Raw genomic sequence first — 26,330 nt, forward strand, 5'->3', positions numbered from 1 at the left:
TTTTATGTGCTAATACTTTCTCTTTAATTCTATATAAACAGACATAATTTCTTGTTCAGTTACAAAGTTCCACTGTTCAAGTCCTGTAATTGCTGTGCCGAGAATACTGAATAACCTGTCAATTGAAATTTTTTCGTTTTCACTAACCTCTCTGTCATGCCTTTATCCATTTTTTTTGCAGCAATTCCACTTTTTATTTGATGGATATCGAAACATGCTTTTGCTTTGTAGATCCTTTGGCAGCTCCAGAATTGGAAACTTCTTTTTGACATAATCGAAAGTTCAAGCTTACTTTTTATAAAATTGCTCTAACAGTCTGGAAAAAATAATAAGCCGGATCCAATTAGAAGATTAAGGAACAATGCAATCTGCAACATTAACTGAAATAGATAATTAGATAATTTTAGCATAGCTTATACCATCCGTTATACATTAAATGCGCATGCGTAAAGGTATTATGCAAATGTGTAAACACTACGCATGTGCAGAAAGTTTGTAGCCTTTGAGGTGCGGATTATAGATCATTTTGGATTATGGACGTCCGGATTAAAGACTTTGTACTGTAGTTTGTGTGTGTGTACATAAGGAATTATACAGAGACAGAAGTTTGTTGCTGAATGAAAGAGAAAGCAAATATATGGCACAAGTTGCATCTGAGTGATACAATTTACAGACCAAAATTTTCAGAACTCGCAATTCTCTGATGCTTTTCTTCACTGAAAATACATTGTCACATACATGTATAAAATAACATGTTCAGTACCAAATTTTTATAATTATTTCATACTTTTTAGAGCAAAAACTGATTGTTGCGTACACTGGGGGGGGGAGAACAGCTGCTCTCCAAAAATTACATACAGATTTCTTAAAAATGGGTTTTATTATGTTTTTCCCCCTTTTTAATTTTATTCATTCATTACTCATTTATGGAATTCTTAATTAACTCCGATTTTCAAACATCTGTTGTTTTTTGTGTATTAGCGTGACAAAAAATTAATTGCCAATGAGTTGTCAACTTTTCAGAGAGAGGTGGAGATAATGAGAAAATACTATTTCTTAAAATAGAAACCTGAATTATCTTCACAGGTAAAAGAAAATGATTTATATAATCATTTTTATTATTTTGTTTATATAACCATGTTTAGTTACACTCATTACATTATTTGTTTAACTGCTTCTCAATGTTAAATAGTAAGAAATGCATAAGAAAAAAGAAACAAGTAAAACTTTTGACCTTTTACATCTCCAGATATGATCCCTTGCAGTTCCTCCTTTCCCTAAAGATTTGTTGGAAACACTTCTGTGAAACATGCCCCTACTCAATGTATTACAAGAACTGCTGGCAGTGAATTCTGCAGCATTATCATCTTTAAATGCCACATGCAAGCAACTGGTAGTGAATTTTGATATACAAAGTATTAGGTAAATTCTGACTACAAATTTGTTATACATTGAAATTCAGCTTTCAGTTTTTCTAACCAAATATTATGATCTACCTGTCAAATTAAGTATGAAAGTTTTAAGGATTAACCCTTTAACGGTTTGACCCGGATTATCTCGTTCTTTTATGCAGGTCTCTTAACAGTTCATTACGGATTATTGTAAGTTTAAATGTACCCCCGAAAACGGATCGTCCCGTGTTTTTGTATTAGCGAAAAAATGCGCCAAAAACGACTAGCCCGTATTTTTGTATGTCTTCCAACCCCCATTGCCTAAGGGGACAAGGGTCCATGCACCCTTGACGACAATGGGTAATGGCTGTCATTATCGCGGGGAGAAGTCTTCTTGATGTTTTGAGATAAAGGCCTTACACTGACTCCAAAGAAACAAATTTATTACCAGTTACAAAGTGAATGTATATATAAAATGAATTAAGAATTTTCGTTTTAGAACAATTATTGAATAAAATAAACAAGTTTTTACAAAATAAACTTTTATTTATGACTCATAAAATTATTAATGAATTAAAATGAGAAAAATAATGCATCATATAATTTACTGGGAACACATGATTAAATAATTCTCTTTAAAAAAATTTCGACAAATTTATATCACGAATAACAAACGTGCGGGTTCTCTTTTAAATTTATAAATCTTATACTTCTGACAATGTGATTCGATATTTGATTTCGTTATTTAAGAATCTATTATTCTTCTTATAAAACTGTACAGGAATTTTTCAAAGGGGCTCTTATTCCCATTAATCTGTACGACAAATTATTTTTCTCCTTTTGGTACAGTTTTTTACTTCCAAAATTCCTCATAAAAGTATAAAAGTTTTAAAAATTCGCCCAAAATCAGAAATTATATTAATTTTATGCAAATTTTATTTCAAAAACTATTTTACGCTCTGTAAAGTGATGCAAACTTAAAATCTGTGAGATTTTTAGTTTATTCTTTAAATGGAAATATGCGCAAAAATTTGTTTCAACATTAAATTTTAAGACCTCTAAATCGAATTTTATAAAACTCGGTTTACCACGCGTATTTCCATCTGTAAACGGTGTGAGTACAAAATTTGAACTCGGTAGGTTATCGAGAAATAGTCTAAATATCGACGATGAGCTTCTGATTATAGCGCCAAACACCGTGATTGAAATGCATACAATTTTTTAAACAAACTTGCCGACTCTTAAATATTATATTTTTAAACATTTTGGAAAGTTCGGCAAATGTTGATATCAGATAACTGTCATTTTTATAACATTCTTGGTATTATAAAGCATGTACGTGACATTCATACGCGATTCCCGACAGTTATGTTCATTTATCAAAGTGGCTGCTTTTGCGACAAGCACAATTATATAATGTGATGTTCTACATCCTCCACTGTCTATGATACTCATTATTGATATTTAATTATGTTCTATATCTATACAGAAATATTGGTAAGACCGAGAGAGGTCAACAAAATTTTTGCAAATATTTAATTATTTGAGTTACATAATTACTTATACTAGCTCAGGAAATTTTGAGTCATTTAAAAAATAATCTTTTCTTTAAAATTCTTTTGCCCCCCCCTTACACTTAATGACTTTATTCTGATGAATGGAAATTATGAAAACTAAAAGCTGAGTATATAATTACAGATCTCACTAATAAATGCTTTACAAATACAACTCTTCATATTTCAGCAGAAGTTTTTGAAAACGCATTTATATAGGTTGTTGTAGAAATCAACAAAATTTTATGCCAATTTAAAATTTTTTTCTTCCCCTAATTTTCAGTTGCTTATGAGCATATTAAAAAAGCTTTTCCGCTCAAAATTTTAACTGTTTTAAAATATTCGTAATCGCTCTCGATTTGATGTTTACAGTTTTTTTCCTGCGATTTCTCTAAAAAGAAAGAATTATAATTGTATTTAATAAAGAAAATTTAATGGATTTGGAATCTGCACAATAGATTGAAACTATCATGGAGAGAATTTCTAAGTTGAACTAGATCTCATCCACACTAAACGTAGAAAAACCCCGGAAAACTTTCATAGAACAAGCGCGTTCGTATGGATTTGAACCCCTGTCTAATTACCAGTATTCAGCGCTTTTAGCGATTGGCCACTGGAACCCCCCCACAGCCCGATTTAAAAATCTTGTTTAGAAAGCTTTCATCTTGATTTAGAGTGATAGGTGCCGTAGTTTGAAGGTTAGGATTATTTGAATACAGCAAAACACACGATGACTATCTGCTTTTAAGGTGAAAGATGCCTTCATAGAGGACTTTCTAACGAATAGCTCATACTCACGATATACATAGAAAAATACCATACAGCCATCGCATTCGTTCGTCTGAGTTTGAATCCAAATCGAACAACTAATATTTAGCGGTCTTATCGGCCACTGATATGGCTGTAGTATAACCAGACTTATTATTATGCATTATTAGATATGTATTACCAGACTGTATGGCATCTAAATTAAGAAATTAAAAAAAAATCTTCTGAGGAAATCTTCAACCCAAGTTAAGTTTTTTTAATGCTAATGAGTAATATAATTATGAAAGAGTTCACGTCATTTGTGTCTTTTTCTGATTGTTAGTTAAAATTAGTGTGGTTTCAATCAATGATTATTTAAACCTCCAAGAAAAAAAATACATGAAAATTTTCCTTTAAAATATCAGGAATTATTGAAAAAAAAAAAAAAACTTCTGTAATTTATAAACGAGGAAACATATTTAACCAGATTTTATACGTGGGAAAAAAATAATGAATTATGATCTCCTCTAGTGGAGATCTTTGTAATTATATTTCTAATTCCAACATCAAAGTGAGAAATCTAGTCGCTGAAGCAACACAACACTATCAATTTTTGTAGGCTTCTATTTTCAGCGACGGAATAGATCAGCTGCATGGAATTTTCATGATTTTTCTCTATATGTAAACCTAAATGCATGTAAGCTTTCCTTAGAAAGTTCGCCGGAAGTGGAATATTTCTATCTTAGAAGATAGATATCGCGTGCTACCGAGTACAAATTTGTACTCGGTAGGTTATCGAGAAAGTTAGCAAATCTAAATACAGGGTCGACAGTAATATGTTTGGGGCTCTATTCTAAAAATTAAAAGTAGCGAAAAACACCCTACATTGCCCCTTTTACTTACTTTTATACTTATTTATCGCCCCCTTTTACTTACTTTTATACTTATTTATCACCCCCTTTTACTTACTTTTACTAAGAATTATATATTGCATCCATAAAAAGTTCTCTAAATTAATATTATTTGGATTTCCAAACCGTTTTATGCTAAAATACATCTTCCCAGAGGGTCGCTTTTACTCACTGGGAGTCGATGCTTCTTGAAGATGCCGATTCATGAGTGAAAAATTATTTTATTGCTTTTCCGGTTTCCCCTAATCGTTTACACAAAGGCTGAAACTTCGGGAGATTTCGTGATTTTCCCTCCATGTGTAACATTAATACAAGTAATTTACCCTTATAAAGTAGTCCCCCAAAACATTCTTTTCTTAAAATAGAGAGTCCTCGTATGTTTTGAGCTAAATGAAAGAAACATAAACAAAATTCGGATGCATGCAATTCCCTGATGCATGAACGAACGCAAACCAGTTTCCTATAAATCCTGCCTGAAGGCATTTTATCTTTCAGGTTGAGAGGCTTTGTCTGCTCCCTTATTAATTGAAATCAAACAACAGTAAACAATGTAACCTAATAACGACAAAAACCTAACATCGGGGAAGGAAAGAGGTGATAAACAGTTCTTAAGCGAAAGGCTCTTTGTAAGTGTAAAGGTCCTACATGTGGCAGCCGAATACTGGTAGTTCAACCGGTATTCGATCCCAGGCAAAAATATTGAGTGCATGATTTTTTTCCGTGGTTTTCCACATGTGGAATGTGAATACGAGTCAGTTTTCCTACAAAATCCTTTACGAAAGCATTCCTCATCTTATGCAAATAGCCCTCATCTACTCTGTCATATTCTAATAGCATAACCTTTTCTACTAGACAGAAGAATCTCTTTTTTTTAATGTATGACTCTTAATGGTGTCAAAAACTGCAGTTTTCTGTTTTTGCCCTCTTTAATGCAAAAAATACACATCGATCAATCAATGTTACTTTACATAAAATCTACGTGAATTTGTATTTTTTCCACTATTTATTTATGTGTTGGAGAATTTTCATATCCGTGAACTGCAACTTGACGCGGACAATAAGCTTGTCTCTATTATAAGCGCAGAATGTTTCATATTAACTTTCTCTGGAACGTTCAAAATTTAATATTTTGTGAATGTGGTGGAAAGAAGTTTGCATGTAACATTAAACATGCTGCATGTGACATTAAAACATGGTCTCTAGTTTCTAGAGGTTTACTGTCACTAATTTTTCAAACAGAAATATCGTTTATAATGTACATTAAAGTTGTATATTAACTTAAGTAGCAGGGAAAGAAATTCGAAAATAATTTCATTCAAACGTTTTGATCATTTCATTCAAATTTATACAGCAACTGACACTGAAATATTTAAACGATGTCATTAAGATTGCTTGCTTATTAAAAGTTGTTAATAATATAACATTTTATTTTGTAATAAAAAAGGTTGCTTTAATCTGAATAATTATAACATTATAGAATATTAAATTTTTAGTTAAAATTTTAAGTTTATGAATTAAAACTGTGATAATTCACTAAATTTTCATAGACAAATACCTCAGCAATCCTTGTGAAAGTTAAAACGCAATTCTAATTTAGAACTTAAAAATTTAAAGGTAGTATTAATAAATTTGACATTTGTGAAATTTTTAACAATTATTCAACCTGAATGATAATATTGTGCATTTATTTTGAAGCAATTAGGCATGAATCAAAGACTGAATGATTTTATGATGAAGCTTTATTATTAATAACCAATAAATAAAACAAAAATGCACATAATTTGACGTAATTGACATCCAACTTGGTAAAAAGGATTTTTTTTCTTATAACAAAAATTTTGAGGATACAATATTACTAATCGTGAAAGAAATGGGATATGTTTATATTTCTTGATAAATTAAATAGAACAATAGTAATAAGTATAATAATTTTAGTTGTAACAGAAATAAGTGCCTTTATTTTATTTTTGACCCAACTTAATAATACTTTACACAACCAATCAATTCGCAGGAAACATTTTTTATTATATATTTTAATTTCCACAAAATTTAATTTCAATTCCACAGAATTTAATTTCAAATATTTAATGGAGCTATAATCGTATAATAGACTTCTGTATTCATAAATGTGGTTATAAGAAGCATAAAATGAAAATTAAATATTATTGTAGGGTTTCCATAGAAACATTTATTGCTTTATATTGTAATATCTAGATTAATAGGAAAGGCTATCTTGCTGAAATGTCGTAGAAACTCTAATTCTTAATTTTTGCTTCATACAAACACCTCAGTCATAGAATAAGTCAGGGACACGGGCTAACGTTTTTACAGAACACAAGTTGAAGGCTTTATGGTTCATCCCTGCCCCAAATAACCCGAGGGGAAAATTAGGAGGATCTAAGCTTTGAGTACGCTTCAGTTTTACAACTCTCTGTCTTCTTGAATGCTTAACAGACGGAAAATGAATAGGGGGGAGAAATGTTTTTGCTCTAGGCAAAACCATTTTGAGACACCCTGAGTCTTGGAGGCAAGCCCGTTTTGAGGACAAAAGTGAAAACTTTTGTGAGACATTTTGGTCTGTTTTTGCCGTCAAAGTGAAAACCGGCAATGGGTTAAGATCAAAAGAACCAGGATTAGGTTTATTGAATACTGAAAAGCTTTTTGCCTCGGAAAGGGTGCTGTTGTGGACGACTTTCTAGTGAAAGTGTCTCATATTTGCATTACACAAGGGGAAAAGGACAAAAATCAACCACACAGGCAGCCCATTCGCCTGGGATCAAACTTCCAGCATCCAGCAACCTTAAATACTTAGCAACTGTGGGGCCAGAAATAACTATGAATAATATATGAATTTAATTTTTCTCACTAAAAATCTTTTTTGAAAAAAAGTTAGTATTAATTAAAATTTTTCACAGCAATCTGCATTTCAATGCCTGTTACTTAATCTATTAACACCAGAAACTTTTTCCTAAACTGGTATTTCATCTACATACAAATTTTGCTCTTCAATTTGTGTACAAGGCCTGAGTGTTCAGAGAAACCTCATCAGAAACTTTAAATAGCTCAGTGAAATTTTGTCCCAAAGAAATCCTCTTCCCCCCTGTTTCACTTATAAGAATGAGAATATATATATATTTTTTCAACTACAACCATAAAGACCGAGGGACTATCAGAAAAAGTCAGCTATAATCTTTGAAAGATTGGATGTTTGTAAATGTATTATTAACAACTGTAATATCATCAAAAAAGGTGCTCAAAACCCATGCCCTCAATAGATGCAACCTTACACTCCTGGTCAAAATAAAATTTGTGGAATTGATCTGATGTTATTATAAGACAAGTGAGGTAAGTAAAAAATAAATAAATAAATAAATAAATAAATAAATAAAATTGATTTTTAAAATGCCAAATTTTGAATATTTGTATCAAGAGCTGAATTATATGTCTGTGACCAAGGGTTGTGAAGATAATGGTCACAGAAAGATTTTAATGGACAGGGTATGCAATAAGAAACACAGTTTTCATCACATAAAATCAGATTCTTTAAACAAAATAACAAGTGTAAACATAAAACAGGGTTCATAGCCACATTTTAGTTAAAAAAATAAGCACCTATAAGCACTTTTCAAGCACATTTTAAGAAAAAAAATAAGCACCTGTCTAATTACATTATACACAACTGCATAACCTTAAAAATTAGACTCGTAATTTAAAATATGAGAAATGCAGTATTTATTAAAAGAGAATAAGCATTACTTCAACCACGGATAATAATTACTCTTTTTTAAATTTTAAATAACAGTTCAATATACAGAACTAGTTTGCAATGAGAGAAAAAAAAAACTATGCAGAACTAAACTATATTACAAGATTTAATGATGAAATTTCAGTTCAAAATAGAGAAAATAAATAATAATAAGGCATATTTATTATATTTGCTTGGAACCTAATAATAAATACAATTTATTTTTCCACTCATATTGGTATTTAAATAATTTAAATCTAAATTCTGAACATTTTCTAAATTTTCATTGTATATCAGTTTTCTCTTAACATATATTGCAAGCAAAGTAATTTTAAAAAAGAAGGACATTTCTGAAATCAGAAGATAGAAATTTGCTTCATGCAGTCATCCTTTAACAGTAAAAGCTTAACTAAGCCGCATACTTGGAAACTGGCGAATATTCGGACAGTTGAGCGTAACTTGAAAAAGAGGAGCGGAGGGGGGGGTTGACTGTAGCCACTTTTTAGATTTTTCCGCTAAATAAATGCTTTTGACATTTTGATATGTGAATCATATAAAAATAAACCAACAGAACTAAAAAATATTCTGCTTAGAAAGCACAGTAAAACTCTTTTAAGTGTTCGTAAACAAATCTCGGACTGAACATCAAAATTAATTACCTCTGCAAAATAACGTTATTGCGCAATACGTGCACCGTAATTCTTCCTTATGCAATCGTGATATTATGCAATCGGAATCAAGAACTGCTGGTATTGGCAGAATAAAGAACTAAATAACTGGGGTGTTTTTCATTCTAATTTTCAACAGACGGCGTTAAATTTTCAGAATAGAATCATTCTTCGCTTGGGTTGGTAGACCGCAGAACTTTTAGTCCTATTCAATCCAGATTGGAAAGTGACCAAAAGAAAAAAAAAAAAAAAAAAAAAAAAAAGGTCCGTTGCTTGTTTTGCATCGAACTGTTAGTTTCAATATTCAAGATTTTGCGGAGAAAGGGGAGACCTCCCAACCTTCGTATTGCATAATGTATTGGCCAAAAAAAATGAAATTATTTTGACTTTTCTATTACTTTCCCTTTATTTAAGCCATTCCGAATATTATTCCTTAGAAAGCTAATCCGTGTTAAAACACGACCATTTTTGGAAGTTTAGCAGTTACTGCAACTATGTTATTAAAAACATTCATACATATGCTCATAACATAAGCATAACGATCATAATAAACACGAATATGAACTGACCAAGCAGAACGAGAATGCAAATTTTTAAGATCTTGATAAAAATTCAAATATGTGTAGTATTTGGGTGAGAGGAAAAGAATGCCGAATGTAGTGGAATTTTCTACTGCTTTCGCAATTCTTTGACCAATAGAACGACGGGCACCTGTCTGTACTCTTCGTGCACACCAAAGGTTATGTTAATGCAGAGAAAGGGCGAAAAACTATTTCCGGGAGTATGACTCACCATCTGACATTCCATATTAGGAAGAAAAGTTGTTTATTTAGTTTCGGCTTTGGTATGGGGAAAAATAGCACGTTCATTAAAAAAAAGCCCTAAATGTGAAAAATAAGCACTAAAAAATAATAAAAAAAAAAAAAAAAATAAAAAATAAAAAAATAAGGGCTTTAAAGAAAAAGTAAGCACCTAGAAGGGCCTTTATATTTTATTTTCAAATATAAGGACTTATAAGCACTTATAAGGACCGCTACGAACCCTGTAAAAATCAATCAAATTCCAATTACTTAATGCAAAAGAGTAAACATGGTTACCGGGTTTCACACGATACAGAAAAATAATATCTCCTTCCATAGAAAGAGCTTCAACATGAAGATTGCCTATGATGGGAACAGTTTTGCTCAATTCAGTTAATTCATGATAATGAGTTGCAAACAAACATGGAGATTTTATAACTTCTGCAATATGCCTAGAAAAATATTCAAAACAGACTAGTGTAAGCATACAATTTTACAAGCTATGCTTAAACATTTAACAAAACAAATCAATGATTAAATATTAAACAAACCTTGATATTGCCCAAGAGAGGCCAAACCCATCGTAAGTAGATGTCCCACGCCCCATTTCATCTATTATGAGTAATGAAGAAGATGTAGCTGACTAGGAAAAAAATAAGTTATTTTAAAATTACCTTTCATGTAATACTTAAATTTGCAAACACACTCTTATTTTTAATCTATATTATGGACTTGAAAATGGCTTTGACAGGACTTGTTAAAATAAATAGGATTTTGAGTATGTGACTATATATGTGTGTATATTATCAACAAATATTGAAATTAACATGTTAGAAATTTCCTGTGCTTTATATGATATTACAAATTTAAATCACATAGAAAAAAAGTTTAATGCATTTTTTTTGTTTGTTTTAAAAAAGCATATCATCAATTATTTTTTACAGAAGTGATTCTTAAACTTTATGAATGAAGGATTCCTTTTACATGATGTATTATCAGACCCTTACCTATTAAAATTGTACTTGCACTTAATACAGAAGAAGGAAAGAAATTTATTATATTTCATTACAAAATTAACAGAATCTCAAATTGAATTAACAAATTAGTAAATATTACTTATGAAAAAAAAAGTTGCAATTTAAACAAATTTTTGTGCATAGGTGTAAATAGGAGATGACATTCCACCATTTCCTCTTCCTTATTTTTAAATATACACAAGGTTAGAAGTCTGTTTGCTCAAATACATTGCGCAGAACAGAAATTACTGCTTAACAGTGTTTTTTGCCACTTTACGAACATATTCCTCACACGTGACCAAGTCAGGTTAATTGTGGCATTTCAAAGCAAAAATTTCATGGAGTTCTCAATTTGTGATTTCACAAGTTGACCCTTTCCTGAAATAGTTAAAGTTTTGATTTCATGCACCTGTTGGCAAAGAGATTGTTCATAAAAGAATTAAATAATAATAATTTGATAAAGCATTATGAGCCTCTAACTTTTTGATCCCGAATGGCTTAAGAATAAACTATTTACAAAATATTTTTTATTTAATAAATCAAAATCATTCAGCACTGAAATTTTTTGCTGGCATTAAAAGTCAATGGAAGGTAACCTTTATGTAATTCAGAAACCTACTCTTCTCACATTCCAGAAGTCCAGCAAAACTTGAAATTTAATCTCATAGTCTGGATTTTGGAAAAGGATAATTTTGCAAAGTACTTTTTCAGAAATTTTAACAGAAAGAAGCGTAACAATTTTTTAAGTATACAAATAATAAATTACAATAAAAAGGGGGGAGCAAGAAGTTTTAACATTTTTTTCTCTCCCCCACCCTTCTTCTGTTATTGTTTCATAATTTTACTATTTTATATAGTAAAAAGTCAGTTTTCCACTGATATAATATGTATTCTGTTAAATACAAATAAAATACTTCCATTTTTGGTTGCCGAAACAGAAATGAATCATTAAGTTTAGAAAAATACAATATAATTTTGCCACAGGCATTTGGATAAAACAAAATACATTTTGTCTTTAATTTCATGAAAATCAAAAATCCTTTTTTTTACTTGCACAAAATTTCATTGAAATAAAATGAGATAAACAAAAAACAAAATTCCATCATTTGCATTACGATAAAAATAAACGATTATGTACAAAGTATGGAATACATGGCAGTAAAAACATCTACATTAATTTTAAAATGCTGCAAATGATCATAAAAATTACCAGATGAATTATTAAAATAAGGTATGACACAGATGCATGCCAAAGAAGATGGTAATTTGTGACAAAGTGCACTGGCAATGAACCCATAAGTGGTCCGTATGGGACAATGCAATAAATTTAGATAGACTGCGATCTATGTAGGCACAAGTAGTCAATCCATAGTTGATTGATATGGCAAAAGGCAGCAAATTTAGATAGACTGTTAAATTAAACCATAGAACACCAATGCCTATTAACTCTTTCGCATCGAAGTTGCCCCAAACGCCCGAGCATTCAGACATTTGCTGGATGCCCCAAACACCTGAATAATTTCTTACCTAGTGCTTTCCCCCATCACGCTACTGCACTGCTTATTACTTTCAGGTGTTGTTAAATGACATGTCAATCATTCTTTCGAAGCAACTAAAAGTAGTTCTATTATTTTAATGCACCTTCTCTTTCCTTTGTTTACTGTCAATGTTTAGCTTTTGATGCCAAAAGTTGCAATCCCGTCCCAAGAAGGAACTTCACACAGGGTGAAAGCATCCACGAAAGAAGTTCTCGCTTTACTTAAGTAGGTTATTGTTAGCGCTGTAGTATTCAATTTGTCATAGGGGGAAGGAAAAACATTCCAGGAGAAATTCGTAGACACGGTGTTTTCGATGTTTGGGGAAAAGAGATTTTGCCCTCTCTCAATATGAAAGAGTTAAGGCAATTTATTGCCCAAGACAAGTAGAGGCAGCCAACTCATAGACCAGTGGTCTGAAATTGGTAGCTTGCTGGTTAACACACCAGAAAATCTGTAAATGGTGCTAATTAATTAACAATGTGATAAAATTTTAGTTGTACTTGAGAAAAAATAAGCACAGTAATGAATTTTTGCACTAAGAACAATTGCTTTGTTTGGGAATACATTTATATATGAATCTTTTTTTTTTTTCTTTTTTCTTTTTTTTTCCAAATAATAATGGAGATTATTAAGGAAATCAGTTGAATAATGAAGGGAATTTCTTTCCAAGGCTACAAAATTTATCAGAATTTTAGCACCATCAAGTATCAAGCTGTAGTAAGACATAAAGAAGCTTATAACTATTTATATACAAAACATACATATTTTTTTAAAATGTGTTGAAGGAAAATTTAATAAATAAGAAAAATAGAGTAGGTTATTATTTATTCTCAAGTGCCTAGAAATTTTTTTAAATGTGCTTATTTTTAGTTACTTTAATTTAAAGTAAGCAATTTAACGATTAATTGAACATGTTCAAATTATTTGAAATAAACGTTAGTCTGAAAATTCGATATTTGGCATTTAATATATTTGAATTACATGTAAATGTCTTGCAGGTTAAAAAAAAAAAAAAAAAATTACATTTCAAGTAAAAATACAAATGTAATTTTTCCCCTCTATGATATTAATATTATTGTTTATGAATATTTAGTAAGTGAAATTAAAAATTTCTTTTAAACAATTCTCTTTTGATTAAAAAAATCTGCTCCATCAGCTGTTTTCAAACCATAAGCAATTTCAGCTTCAGACCACTGCCATAAGTAACTGATATATGGCAACACAGCAAATTTACGTAGATTTTAAAATAAAAAATAAGATACCAGTACTTATCAAAGTAGTTGATTACATGTGACAGGTACTGGTATGAGACAGTACATTAAATTTAGATGCATTATTAAAATAAACTATCCCATCAAAGCAGCTTATCACCCATGATGGGTTACTGGTAGTTCACCTATAACTGACTGAAATGGAGGAGCACAGCTACTTAGAATTATTGAAATTAAGTCAAAAGACATTGACACCTGCCCATCAAAGCAATTTATCACCAGTGATTTACATTTTCATGGTCACTTGTCATCAAATTTAAGGTGACATATTTAGATTAATTTTTAGAATAAAATTAAATCAGAGGATATGAGTGTCTGTCAAGGCAGATGATCATAAAACATGCCACTAGAGCAGAATGATGCAATAAATTTAGATAAATTCTTAAAATAAATTTAAAAGGACATCAATGTCTGCTAAAATCACTGATAACTGATTAACTATGGATTGAACAGTCACCAGGATAGAGTGGTGTGATGTTTCCCAAAGTGGCAACACTGGTCAAAACAAACGGATGATAAATGCACAGTAACATAACATAGTGCTCCAAAAATTTTAAATAACTTTTCAACTGTCGATACAAATTTGTTTATCTGCATAACCTTTGAAATGGCAACACATACAGATAAGACGTACAGAAAAAGCAAATACAGTTCTACAGATTTTTCAAACATCCAAATGGAATATAGTCCCAACCAGCCTGAGAACAATCATAAAAGTAAATAAATTATTCATTTCATTTTTTAATTTAATTAAATTATTAGCATCAATGATAAATGTTTTAATTATTAGCATCAATGACAAAAGCTTCTGCAAAAATGATATATTCAATTCAATACTTTGCAAAGTATTCTCCTCAAGTTGCTCAGAACACTTATTTTGACATAAAAATAATATAATTAACACAAGGTATTTTTATTAGCAGAGTTTTAGCACATAATTTTGATATTTCAGGTTTGATTACAGTAACACGGAATGCTTATTTTAAATATTTCTGTTTTATCACAGTTTTCAATAAAGGTGTTAAAAATTTGAAGTCTCACTTTACCCTAATTATCATTTGAATTTCAAGCATTTCATACATAAAGGTTGAGATTCCTTTTGAAGATTTATCGCAAGCACCAATCCTAGTCAAAAAGGCATCTGTGAGGGAGATAGTTGCTTCATCACAAGGCACAAAACATCCTATTTGAGCCAGAAGAACATTCAGCGCAACCTAAAATGAGAAACTGTTTCTTAAAAAATTAAAAGTTATTCAATAATAATAAGGCAGTTTCACATACATATTATGAAAGATCTAATGTTAGCTTGCAAATACAGTTGTCTTGTGAATACTTTTGCTGTCTTGTTACACCATCTATAAGGTTGATAACTGCCATATCACTACTGACATAGGATTCATGGAAGGCGAACTTGAAGATTAAACCAAAAACTGCAGCATAGAATATAAACTTCATACTGCTCATGCAAAGTGCATTTTGGGCTTTATGTTGATATTTGTACCTGTTTCTTGCTAGCAGTACTGACTAATTACCAAGTTGATTAAAATCAAATTGTATCATTTTATAATGCATTATAAGATGCAACTAATTACCATTAGGTGTGGTTGTGAGATCCGCACACTGATGTAATTAATCACTGCATTAGTACCTTGTGGTCCCTGGTGCATGGGCATGATTAGTTGGTTTTTTTTATTGCACTGTGATAAAGAGTGCTGCAGTATATGTGACATAGTTTACTGTTTTCTCTATGTGTGCTGAAGCATATTTCCATATCATATCCATGATCATCAATATGAAGATCAAGCTTTAGCTTGCTACGCTGCCACTGTCTTGTGAAAAAATTTCTTTAATATGGATGGCAATTGCAGTGGCCTCAGTGCTGTTGAAAGTAGTAAGTGACACTAACCAAAGTCAAACCAAGATGTCAGCAAAGAAACTACATATTGCACCATGAAAGGCAAAGTGAAACCTGGCCTTTCATATTGATATTTGGATGTTTCCTGGTGCAAGCATTTACTGCTCATTGAGCTGCTACATTATCATTAACAACCTGAGAGAGTTCTAGAAAATGATTTGAAGTATTCAAAATAATTAAATGGTGTGTAGTGGCAGTTTAAATGCACATTTCAGTAAAGACGATTGCAGATTTTCTACAATGTTTTATTTTTTCAAATAAAATTCATTGTAAAACTGTCATACAATTTTTCTTGCTACAATATGGAAAATATCATAGAACAATGAAATGCAGGTCATATGTATTATTTTTGTAAGTATTTATCCTCAATTATATTTTTGTTGCTTCCAATCATTCATTCATTTACTTAATACATTTTGTATGGTAACTTTATATTTATTTATCAAGTATTTTATTTAATGATTTTTGTAATTGTTTTTTAGCTGCTGACTGTGTTTATATGATTTAATTTTATATTAACAATTAAATTGTAAGTTGAAATGAAGTACAATCAAGGATATAGACAAAATTCCAAACTAAACCTCAGAGACAATTCTTTTCCCACCAAATTGGTGATATTTGGCAATTATTTGCCAATCTGATGACATTCTGGAAATTTCCAGAAAACATATTCTAGAAAAAACAGGATTAAGTTTTCTTTGAAAGATTCCAGAAATGCCTTCCCCTCTCTCCCTTGAGTAACGGTACACATGGGATATTTTAAGTAGCTATGAACCACTTAGATGCTGCTTTAATTGTTAAGACTGCTCAGGAATTTGTAACATTCCTCATAAGTTAAAATGAATTCCTACCATTCTCTGTTTTCCTCTTTGGGATATTTTTAATTGTTTACTTTGACTAAAGGATAGCTCACATTAAAATTTACTGGAGCTAACAGCGGATTCTGCTTTACGGAATGGAAAAAAACAATCTTCCTTCAGCTGAAAAATTTGAACTTCTTATAGCAGACCTAATCAACAGATGGAACTGATTCAGATAACCCCAATGGGAACGGTCCTTAAGAGTTATTATTTGTCTCAACAATGTTCCAAATCTTCATGTTCAACTTTTCTATAAATTTGCAACATGCAACAGAATCAGAGAAAAAAGGTCATAAAAAGCTCAATTAATATTTCAAATAAAAATAATGTTCAGCTGATAAATAACAAATGAAATAACACAGCCAAAGAACAAAATAAATACTTGATATATTTCTGTCATACATTGTATACATAACAGGCTTAGAATAATATTTGTAGAATGATTTCAAATTGTTAATATAATAATTTCTAAAAGAAATTTGTTAAGAACTTACAGATTTGATATAAGTTGACTTCCCTCCCATATTAGGACCAGTAACAAAATAAAATATATGCTTTTCTGAAAGAAAAAAAAGTTATTTAAGAAAAAAAAAACCCATAAATACAAGAAATAAAAAATAAATTAAAAAAAAGGGGGTGGGGAGATTTTATAAGAATGTCTCTTCAAATAAAAAAAAAGGGGGGGATTTTATAAGAATGACTCTTCATGTTGCCCTCGAACCATGATTTTTAATTCATATTAAAATGTTAGTTTCAGAAGCATCACACAAATTGCACAACTATTTATTATAGTGCAAATTAACCTTTCAGCACGTGCGCTATTCACAAAGTTTATGACAAATTCGGTTTTTAATGCACATTTTTCGCATATCGCAGCTGAGACGTTAGAATGACATTTCTATCCTCCTTTCAACCTTTCCCCACATCATGGAATATATCTAAAGGAAGTCATATGACCTTTTTGTTTTTTTACTGGGCTTTTGCGCTACATGGCAGCTTCTTAGCAAAAGTTAATAACACGCGTATGGTCGTGGGTGAAATTTCAGAAAATATTTTTTTCTCAATTATTTTGTCATTTTATATTATTAATTGACATGTATTATTTTAATTTATATAAATTCGACTCTATAATTTTTATATTGGCTTTCATCGCAAAAAAATATTTGCAAACAGCTGATTTTGCTCGCATTCTTCAAGAATTATCTGATGAAGGAAAAAAAAAGACAAGGAAAGCTTTGGATATGAGAATAATAGCGATCTGAGTGAGGAAAATGTAGAGATAAATATCATCAGCAGTGAATCTGAACAATATATTTTGGATGATGATAGTAATAATGATTTAGAAAAAAGAAATGATGATGGTATATTCTGTATTAGTAAGGATAAATCTTCTGAGTGGCAAAAACAGAAGTATGCAAACTGCTCAAAGATGAAATATTGTGAGTGTTACCTGACCTAAAACACCATGCCAAGGATATAAAGGATGAAATAGGAACATTTTTGAAAATAGTTGATATAAATATGCTTGATGAAATTTTGGAATGTACAAATAAATATATAAGTTTGCTAAAAGACAACATACTCAAGAGACAGAGATTGTTATATATGATAGGAATAAAAAAAAGGACACCATGTAAATGCAAAAGAATTGTTCTCAAGTGATGGCACTGGAACTGAAATAACAAGAGCTGTGATGAGCTACAAGAGATTTTTATTTCTGGATTTATAGATTTATTTCGATGATAAATCAACAATACAGGACAGATGAATATTAAAACTAGCTTGGATTTTAAAATATAGTTATTAAATAATAAATTTTTCAATTTCAATAATGATATACATCATTGCTTTTCCACCTGGCAAGTGTTTAAAAATAATTTACTGTCATGTGATATCACTTGTATTTTGCAATAATAAGGTTAATATTTTATGTTTTAACAAATTTATTATCAATATTCACTCATTCTGTCATTTTTCGTGCCAAAAACGGTACAATAAAAGATGTCTTAAAAAATATGACATGCACGTGCTGGAAGATTAAGACCATAACATCAACAACTACAAAGAATACATCAGTCCTAATTTACACAAAACAACAGAAAAGAAAAAAGGACACATGTATTAATTTTATAGACATCGAATGAAAACAACTGAAAAGAAAACTGCAATGATTATGTACATGATATTTGAAAACCATGACTACAAAACAAATTAACTAATTCATTTACGATTATAAAAAATTTATAATTTTCTCACAAAAACATAATTAATTTCATACTTGTTTAATACCTTGGCACAAAATAATTTTGCGAAGGAGTACGACAAATCACTAAATATAATTCCCTTTGTAAACTAGATAAGAAACTAAGGCACAATATATAGTCAAAAACCCATTTCAAAATCTGTTTTATGATTAAATTGCATTTATGATTTATGTGCTCATATCATTGTGACTTCTAATATGAGTTTTATTCATTATTTTAATAATAATTATACAATTACAGAGGACTAAAAGATACTTCTTAATTATTTGTATCCCTTCTAAGTCATAAAAAAAGTATTCATGGGCAAAGCAGCATGGTGTCAAAATAATTATGAGGCAACCCATGACTTCATCAAAAAGTATTTATGTGGCAACTCAAGTATGAGCATAGCACATGTCTATTTTGGCCAGTGCGAAATACTGAAACTATATGGATGCAGAGTATGCGAAAATCTCTGTGTTTTTTATAGCAAAAACAGATTGCTGCATACATGGAAAGAACAATGCAGGAGGGAAAAAAGCTAAGTACTTTTTCTTGCTTTCTTAATTTTATTGACTAATTGTTCTTGTATGGAATTCTTCGAGCAGTGTCAAGCTGAAAATGGATGTTGCATTTGACACATCAGCAAGGCAAAAAAATTAGTTGCCATCAACTTCGCAAATGCCCTCCAAAGTCATTGATTTAATGACTTTTTGGCAAAGGGTACAGTTAATCAGAAGTTAAGAAGGGTTAGTTAAGTGCCAGCCAAAAATTTTAAAGCCTTTCAAAGAATCAATTGTGGCTTTTTCTGGTTGCCACCACAGAAATTTCATGAAAATGATTCTAAAGAGTGATATGCATTTTACAGGATTTAATTTTTTTAATCCCTTCACATTTTCCTACAGTAGGTAGGCTAAGGTAGGATATGTCTACCTTGGTTCTTATATTCAGTAAACAAACGTTTACCCTTTTCATGATTTTAATTTTAAAAAAAAAAAAAAGATTAGTGAAAATGCCGGCTATTTATCTAATTTATAAAATGACACGATGATAATCATACCATTTTCATTACAGAAATCTTTGACCTCTCACTCTTCACATAGCATAAATATATACAGAATTAGGGATACCCAATCAGTAAAGAGTTTCTGTTCTCTTGGCCTTGATAATTGCTATCACACAATGAAGTTTGGATTCAGAATGTCTATGGAAACGCTCTATAGCTGTATAGCTTGCCAGATATGTTCTCGAATTGCTCATGAATTAGTTAAGAATGTCGATAATGGATGATGTGCCCGTACACATTTTTCAAAGTATCTTTAGTGTTCAATGGGATTCATATCTGGGTATCTCAGCAGGTATGTGAGCATTTCAGCAGGTAGACTTCAGTAAAATGCTTCTTAAACCAGGTTTATAACCAACAACATCTATGACAGAAGCAGGTTTAATGATGTACTCCATTTCTGCCCAGATAGCAGAAAAGAATGAAAGTGATCGCATACTAGTAGCAAAGGCCACAAACATTGCCAAGAAAAAATATCCCAGATTACCACTGACCCACTCTGACCTTGTACAATTCCAACTGGACACACTAAATCTAATACTTCCTAGAAATGGCAACATATTCTTAGCTTACCATCAGTGTCAGTCAGAATCAAGAATTATCACTCCATGTTACTTGTTTCTAGTAACTGATAACACAGCTTGTAGTGATCTGCATTCTTTGCATGATATTGAGCCTAGTGAGAGTGCAGTGAGATGTAGTACTCTAAAAAGTTTCTGCTTCCTAGCTTTTGAAGCTGATACAATAGAGTGAAGGCTGCACAGTCCATGAACTATTTGTCTGACTGAATGAACCTTTCAATCAAATGGGTATTCATTTAGAGGTCAAACAACAAATAACAGTGTTATATTTGCAAATTTTCACAAGACTGGTTTGAATGGTTTTACTGATCCATCACCCTCAGCTGACAAAGTGCAATGGGTAGTTTAGTTTTGCTGGCTATGCAATACAGTTGAGTCTTAGAAGATCACAGTCACTTAAGGCTGCTTCTGCCTTGCTGTTTGCCCAATTCTTCTTCCCTTTTCTGCTATTTAAGTACTCTTGCCATATGTTTTCTGTCTTGCAACAAGAAAACCCCATCCCTCAAACTATTTCTGAAATAGATGACCGACGCACTTAGTACCTATTATTCACCCTCTATGGAAGGAGTCTCATGAATTTCACCTATCATGTTATCTTTAACAACCGATTATAGAAAATATTATTCTGTAATGAGCTAACATATAATTACTTTAATTTCCTGATTTACTTAAGAAGATTATTAAAAATTTTTAGATACAAACTGAAAATAAAATGAGTGAAAAGGATTATGAAACAATTAAAAAGTCTCCTTTCACTCTCTGAGCAGCATGTGTTTTTGGATCTGTCAATGAAGATTCGCATTTAACCCTTCCTGGCACGCAACCTTTTAAAATTGGAATTTTGGCAAAGAAAAACAGTAGGCAGTCTAATCAGGCCTAGAGGAGTACACAGGAAAATTTTGCGAAGATAGCACTTATCATTTTAATTCTGTGGGTGTGCTCGAAGGGAACACACTGATTAAATAGAGCTTCGAAAAGAGTGCTGAAACGAGCATTGCTGGGAAGTGCATAAAACAGTAAGCAATTTTACCTACGATTAAAAAAACACTTGATTCTGAATACCATAGCAGATTACCATTACCCAAGGTGTACCATGGGGAAGACCTACTACTCTACACCCTCCCAAAAAAGCTCTTTTGGGTTATATGATGATTACATGTGTATGAATGGGAAAAAAGTAACTTGGGTATATGATATTTTTTCATATTTACACTTTCATTTACTTTTTTCATGGTGGTACTTTTCGAAGAAAGTGATACCACCTTTAAAAAAGCACAACCAAATATTGCATGTTTTGCACATATACCGGGATACATATCAGATTCACTACCTGAAAGCAATTCGTGTAGCACTTTCAGTGCTTCAGAAATTGTCAGCCCTCTTTGATCCATTCGGAAAATAATTAAAAATAATAATAAAAAAAAAAAACTAATATTATATCGACAATTTGAAATTATAAACTATAAAATTAAATTAAATAAACGTCTACAAATCAAAACTATTAAATGTATCGCTAACAAAACTTCTTTGAAAGAAAGCGAAAGAGTACTGCTCTAAAGAAAAATCTAACAGCTAACTGATAAAATTACTCGACCTTCAGAAAATCACCCCAATAATTTCTTAGTTGATAACCAAACGTCAAAGTGGAGAGAAAGAAAAACAGGAAATTAAACAATGATGTGGACCAACCCTTTCTATTGTGAATGAGCTGCAAAGAAACAAAGACACAGTCTCTCACTGAGCCCACTCTGGACACAAATGATGTTCGCCTTTCGATTTTAAGCAAGATTTCAAGGTAAAAATTTAAAACTGATACAGAAAAAGATAAGCGTACAACCAAGAAAATAGTATAGAAATTTCTTTTCAAACAATTCCATTTATATCCTAAAAAAATATGGAAGATTTCTTTGAAAAATGATGATCTTTAAAAACTAAACATGGCTAAAATATATGGATTGATTTGTGTTGAGCTGCCATCTACTATAAATAAAAAAAGGTTCAGAGTAACCTGTAGTAATCTATGAATCCTTTTTCCTTCAATTTTTCTGTGGATACAAAAAAAAAAAAAAAAAAAAAAAAAAAAAAAAAAAAAATTATTTAAGTCTGGGCACACCGTGCCACAAAGAGTTAAACAATATTTGTTAGCTAAATTTGTGTAATTACTTATTTAAGTTTCTACTATCACAAACTTACATACATAAAGATGACATTTACATTATTAAAGAAAGTAAGAAATGAAAATATCTTAAATTATAAGCTAATATATACCCAGTGACAAAAACTCTCATGAGCAGATGAAGCCAGTCATACCACTCAGAGAGTTAAAAGGGCACATGACTGAACTTACCTTTAGATATTTCAACATCATTAGGAATGAAATTTCCTAATTTTGATTCTAGAATAGGATGACGAGCTTGTTGCAGAATAATTTGACATTCTCCTGAAAAGGAAAACAAAGATGATTTTCAGATTAATGATCATACCAGATGCAAAAGTTAAAGAATTGAGTAACAGTAAAGAGTTCCAAAGCACAAGTAAAGAGGGGAATCAGTTTAAGACCCACCAAGTTGTTGAGCGCCAAGAAAGGGTCCCATAGTTAAACCTCGAAAAGATACTCTTCAAATTCTCCTCTCTTGATTAATTTTAGGCATAAAGCTGAATGTAACAGGCAGTGGAAATTTTTTATGTAGTGAACACCAAGGTTATTTACCTTGGAGAATGCATGACGCTGTGGAGCACTTTCTAAGGAAAAATGGTTTGCATTTTGCTACATGTGGAGGAAAACCACAAAAATTTCATGTAGCAACCCATTGTAATAATAGATCAAAAGACAATGAATGACAGTACAAAGTCCGTAATTCAGACTTGTCGGGACTTCGGCGATTCCAGATTATAGATCATCAATTTAAATCTGGTAAGACGGCACGCAGAAATTATACAATTAAAAATATGAAACCGTAATTTATGAAATAAACAGCAATTATGATCTAAAGGGTATCAAGTTTTACGAAAAAAAAAAGCTTAATATGTATTTGTTTACTTTATTAAATATTTCTTTCAATGCGCGCATGCGTAGAGCATACATTACGCGCTTGCATGATGCGCGTATTGGCAGTTGGGATACAGGCAAAGCATATTTTGCTTCCCTTAAATAAAGCTAAGACTAATCTAAATAAAATTCATGTTTTATTCCGTAAATTAAAATAAAATAAGCTAACACTGTAGCCTTTACATTTAAAACCATTTGAGGGAAAGAAAACTAGCATAATGCTAACAAACACACATTCAGCGATACTGGCGTACATATATATAATACTTCAACCCGCCGATCTTGACGTCATCGGCAACCACATTAGCTTACCGCCGATTGACCTCCGATCAAAATTTGCATAAAGAAAACTAAAACGAAACTTACACAGAATTACAAAAGTTCACAGTTCAATTCTATTATACGAAAACACTTATTGTCTTTAAACACTGAAAACATCTAAGCAAAACTTCCTTAAATTAACAGCAGTCGCCTCTTTTCTAAATAAGTTAGCAGTATTTAATTTACTGGTGATAAATTCAAGGTCAAACACTCCATCATTTACTAGTCTTCTAATAGTGATATTTTATGTCTAAAGTGATATTTTAGTCCGACGTTTTTCTATTAAAATCTAGAAAAATCAATGGCAGACTTGTTATCACACAGTTTACATTCTCATAAATTAAACTTTAAAATTTCATCTTGTAAGACATTTATTCCACATTAATTCTTTTGCTGCCCCCGATAAGGCCATATACTCTGCTTCCATGGTTGATAAACTTACATACTTTTGTTTAACAGTTTTCCAGATTACCGGTACTTAATCTAAATATAATATAATTCCTCCCATGGACACATGGTCATCCCTATTACTTGCATAATCAGCATCTGAATAACAATATAAATTTAGATGTCCTGTTAGCTACAAAAAGTAAACATCCCAACAGATTTCTAAAGGGTAATGTATACAATTCTGCACTTGTAGATGGACAATCTAATTTTGTAAGAATAGTGCCCTTAGCTATGGGAAGTGAAGTTATTGGTATCTGGAAATGTTTAAATTTTCCAAAAATTTCTTCGATATATTTTTGCTGATGTATAAAAACCACATTCTCATTCTCTAAGAATTCAATTCCAAGTAACGTTTTAGTTTTGCCTAATACTTTAAGATCAAAAAATTACTCAGCTGTGAAATTACTTTATCTATACTATATTGATCTTTACTAAAAAGCACAATATCATTTACATATAACAAGGGAATTACATTTGAACTCTTATAAACACAATTACACCATTGTGTTTTCTTAAAATGTAGATTTTCTAAAGTACTTTCAAATTCACAAAACCATTCACGGCCGCTTTGATGTAGAGGCCTTGTGTAATAAATTTTACACACACACTTTATTTTCCTCTTCAATAAATCCCTCTGGTTAGGTCATATATATTTTTTCATTTAGGTTTGCATATAAATATGCGTTCTTTACATCTAAGTGACAATTACTCCATCCATATAAACATACCAGTATAGTGAAAAATATTCTTATGATTGAAAAATTTACTACAGGACTGTAAACGTCATCAAAATCTTCACGTCTTTTCTGCCTGAATCCCTGTGCTAATAAATGTGCTTTGTATCTAACCACTTCATTCTTTTCATTTCTTTTTAGTGTATAGACCCATTTGTTTCCTAGCATAGTTTTATTTTCTGGCTTTTCGACTAATTCCCGAACCTTCCTTTTCTTCATTGTGTCAATTTCTTCTTTCATTGCCTTATCCCATTCCTCGGCATTTACTGATTTTCGCGATTCTTTAAAATTTTGTGGGATAACAATTTCTACGGAATTTGCCTCTTCAGACACGGAGCTAGTTTGCCGTGCTACAAAATTAACTTTCCCCGAATATTCGTTTTTTTTCCACTAAAATCAAATTTATCTTTTTCAAATTTAATATTTCTTGCCTCACAATACTTTTCAATATCATTATGGGATCTAAAACGGGTGTCTGCTCCCTCTACGTAATAATATATGTCTGTACGTGTTCCGTCTGGTTTTTTAACTGCTTTTCTTTGCCAGTTTCAGTCTGATACTTCTTTCGGGGTAGATTTGTCATCTGACAACTTTATTTCTTCTCTAGAAGTTTACTGTTCTTCATCTGATTCTGCTAATAGCTCAGATTCCTCTAGTCTTTTAAACTTAGTTTTTGATTTCTGGTCCAGGATGCCATTTGTTGCATTCAGTTTTTCATCGAACTTCACAGTACAGGTTTCTATTAATCTGCATTCTTCTGGTAGCCATAACCTATAACACCTAGTTTCCTTCGCATATCCTACCATGATTCCTTCTTTGCACCTCATTTGTAATTTATTTCTAATCTGTTTTGGCACACCAACATAGGCTTTACAACCAAATACTTTAAAATAAATGACACTGAGTTTTTTATTTAGGAACATTTCATAAGGGGTTCAGTTGCTTTTATGACATACTCTGTTCCACGTATGTACGAAACAGCCAAGAGCTTCTGCCCACCATTCGTTTTCCATTTTACCATCATTGAGCATAGTTTTAACTGCGACCAATGTCATTCGGTTAAAACATTCACACACAGCATTCTCTTCTGGGGTGTACGCGTTTGTGCGTTCAACACTAATTCCATTTTCGGCTAAGTCTTCAAATTGACAGTTACAGAATTCCCCACTGTTATTGGTGCGTTTACTTATTAATTTTCTATTCGCCAGTCTTTCCATTTGCTTATGATAATTCTTAAAGTTGTAGAACGATTCATTTTTATTTTTCATACAATACACTTACTAGTCTACTATAGTCATCCACAATAGCGAGAAAATATTTACTCCCACCTTTAAATGGAACTGGGAGTGGGCCACAAACGTCTAAATAAACCAACTGCAATGGTTTATTCGATTTCTTTGGAACAGTTTTAAAAGTTATTCTACTAGATTTAGCAATAATACACGGTTCACACTTCTCCATTGGTTTTTCAATT

General features: G+C 31.3%; 1 protein-coding gene across 2 annotated transcripts in view; it reads right to left on the reverse strand.

The window, feature by feature from the left end:
* The window catches only part of spel1 (DNA mismatch repair protein spel1), a 181,230-nt gene that overhangs the window by 29,309 nt on the left and 125,591 nt on the right, over nucleotides 1-26,330 (reverse strand). For both annotated transcript variants that reach the window (XM_085821872.1, XM_085821875.1), the window contains 5 exons: nucleotides 22,650-22,742; nucleotides 16,910-16,974; nucleotides 14,687-14,854; nucleotides 10,367-10,458; nucleotides 10,113-10,267 (listed from right to left, as the gene is read on the reverse strand). In XM_085821872.1, coding sequence (XP_085677998.1) covers nucleotides 10,113-10,267; nucleotides 10,367-10,458; nucleotides 14,687-14,854; nucleotides 16,910-16,974; nucleotides 22,650-22,742 — 573 coding nt within the window. The remainder of the gene's footprint in view (nucleotides 1-10,112; nucleotides 10,268-10,366; nucleotides 10,459-14,686; nucleotides 14,855-16,909; nucleotides 16,975-22,649; nucleotides 22,743-26,330) is intronic.

Source organism: Stegodyphus dumicola, chromosome 1 (genome assembly GCF_044657685.1).
Source record: "Stegodyphus dumicola isolate Sdum_Otavi_A_Nest chromosome 1, ASM4465768v1".
Taxonomy (NCBI): domain Eukaryota; kingdom Metazoa; phylum Arthropoda; class Arachnida; order Araneae; family Eresidae; genus Stegodyphus; species Stegodyphus dumicola.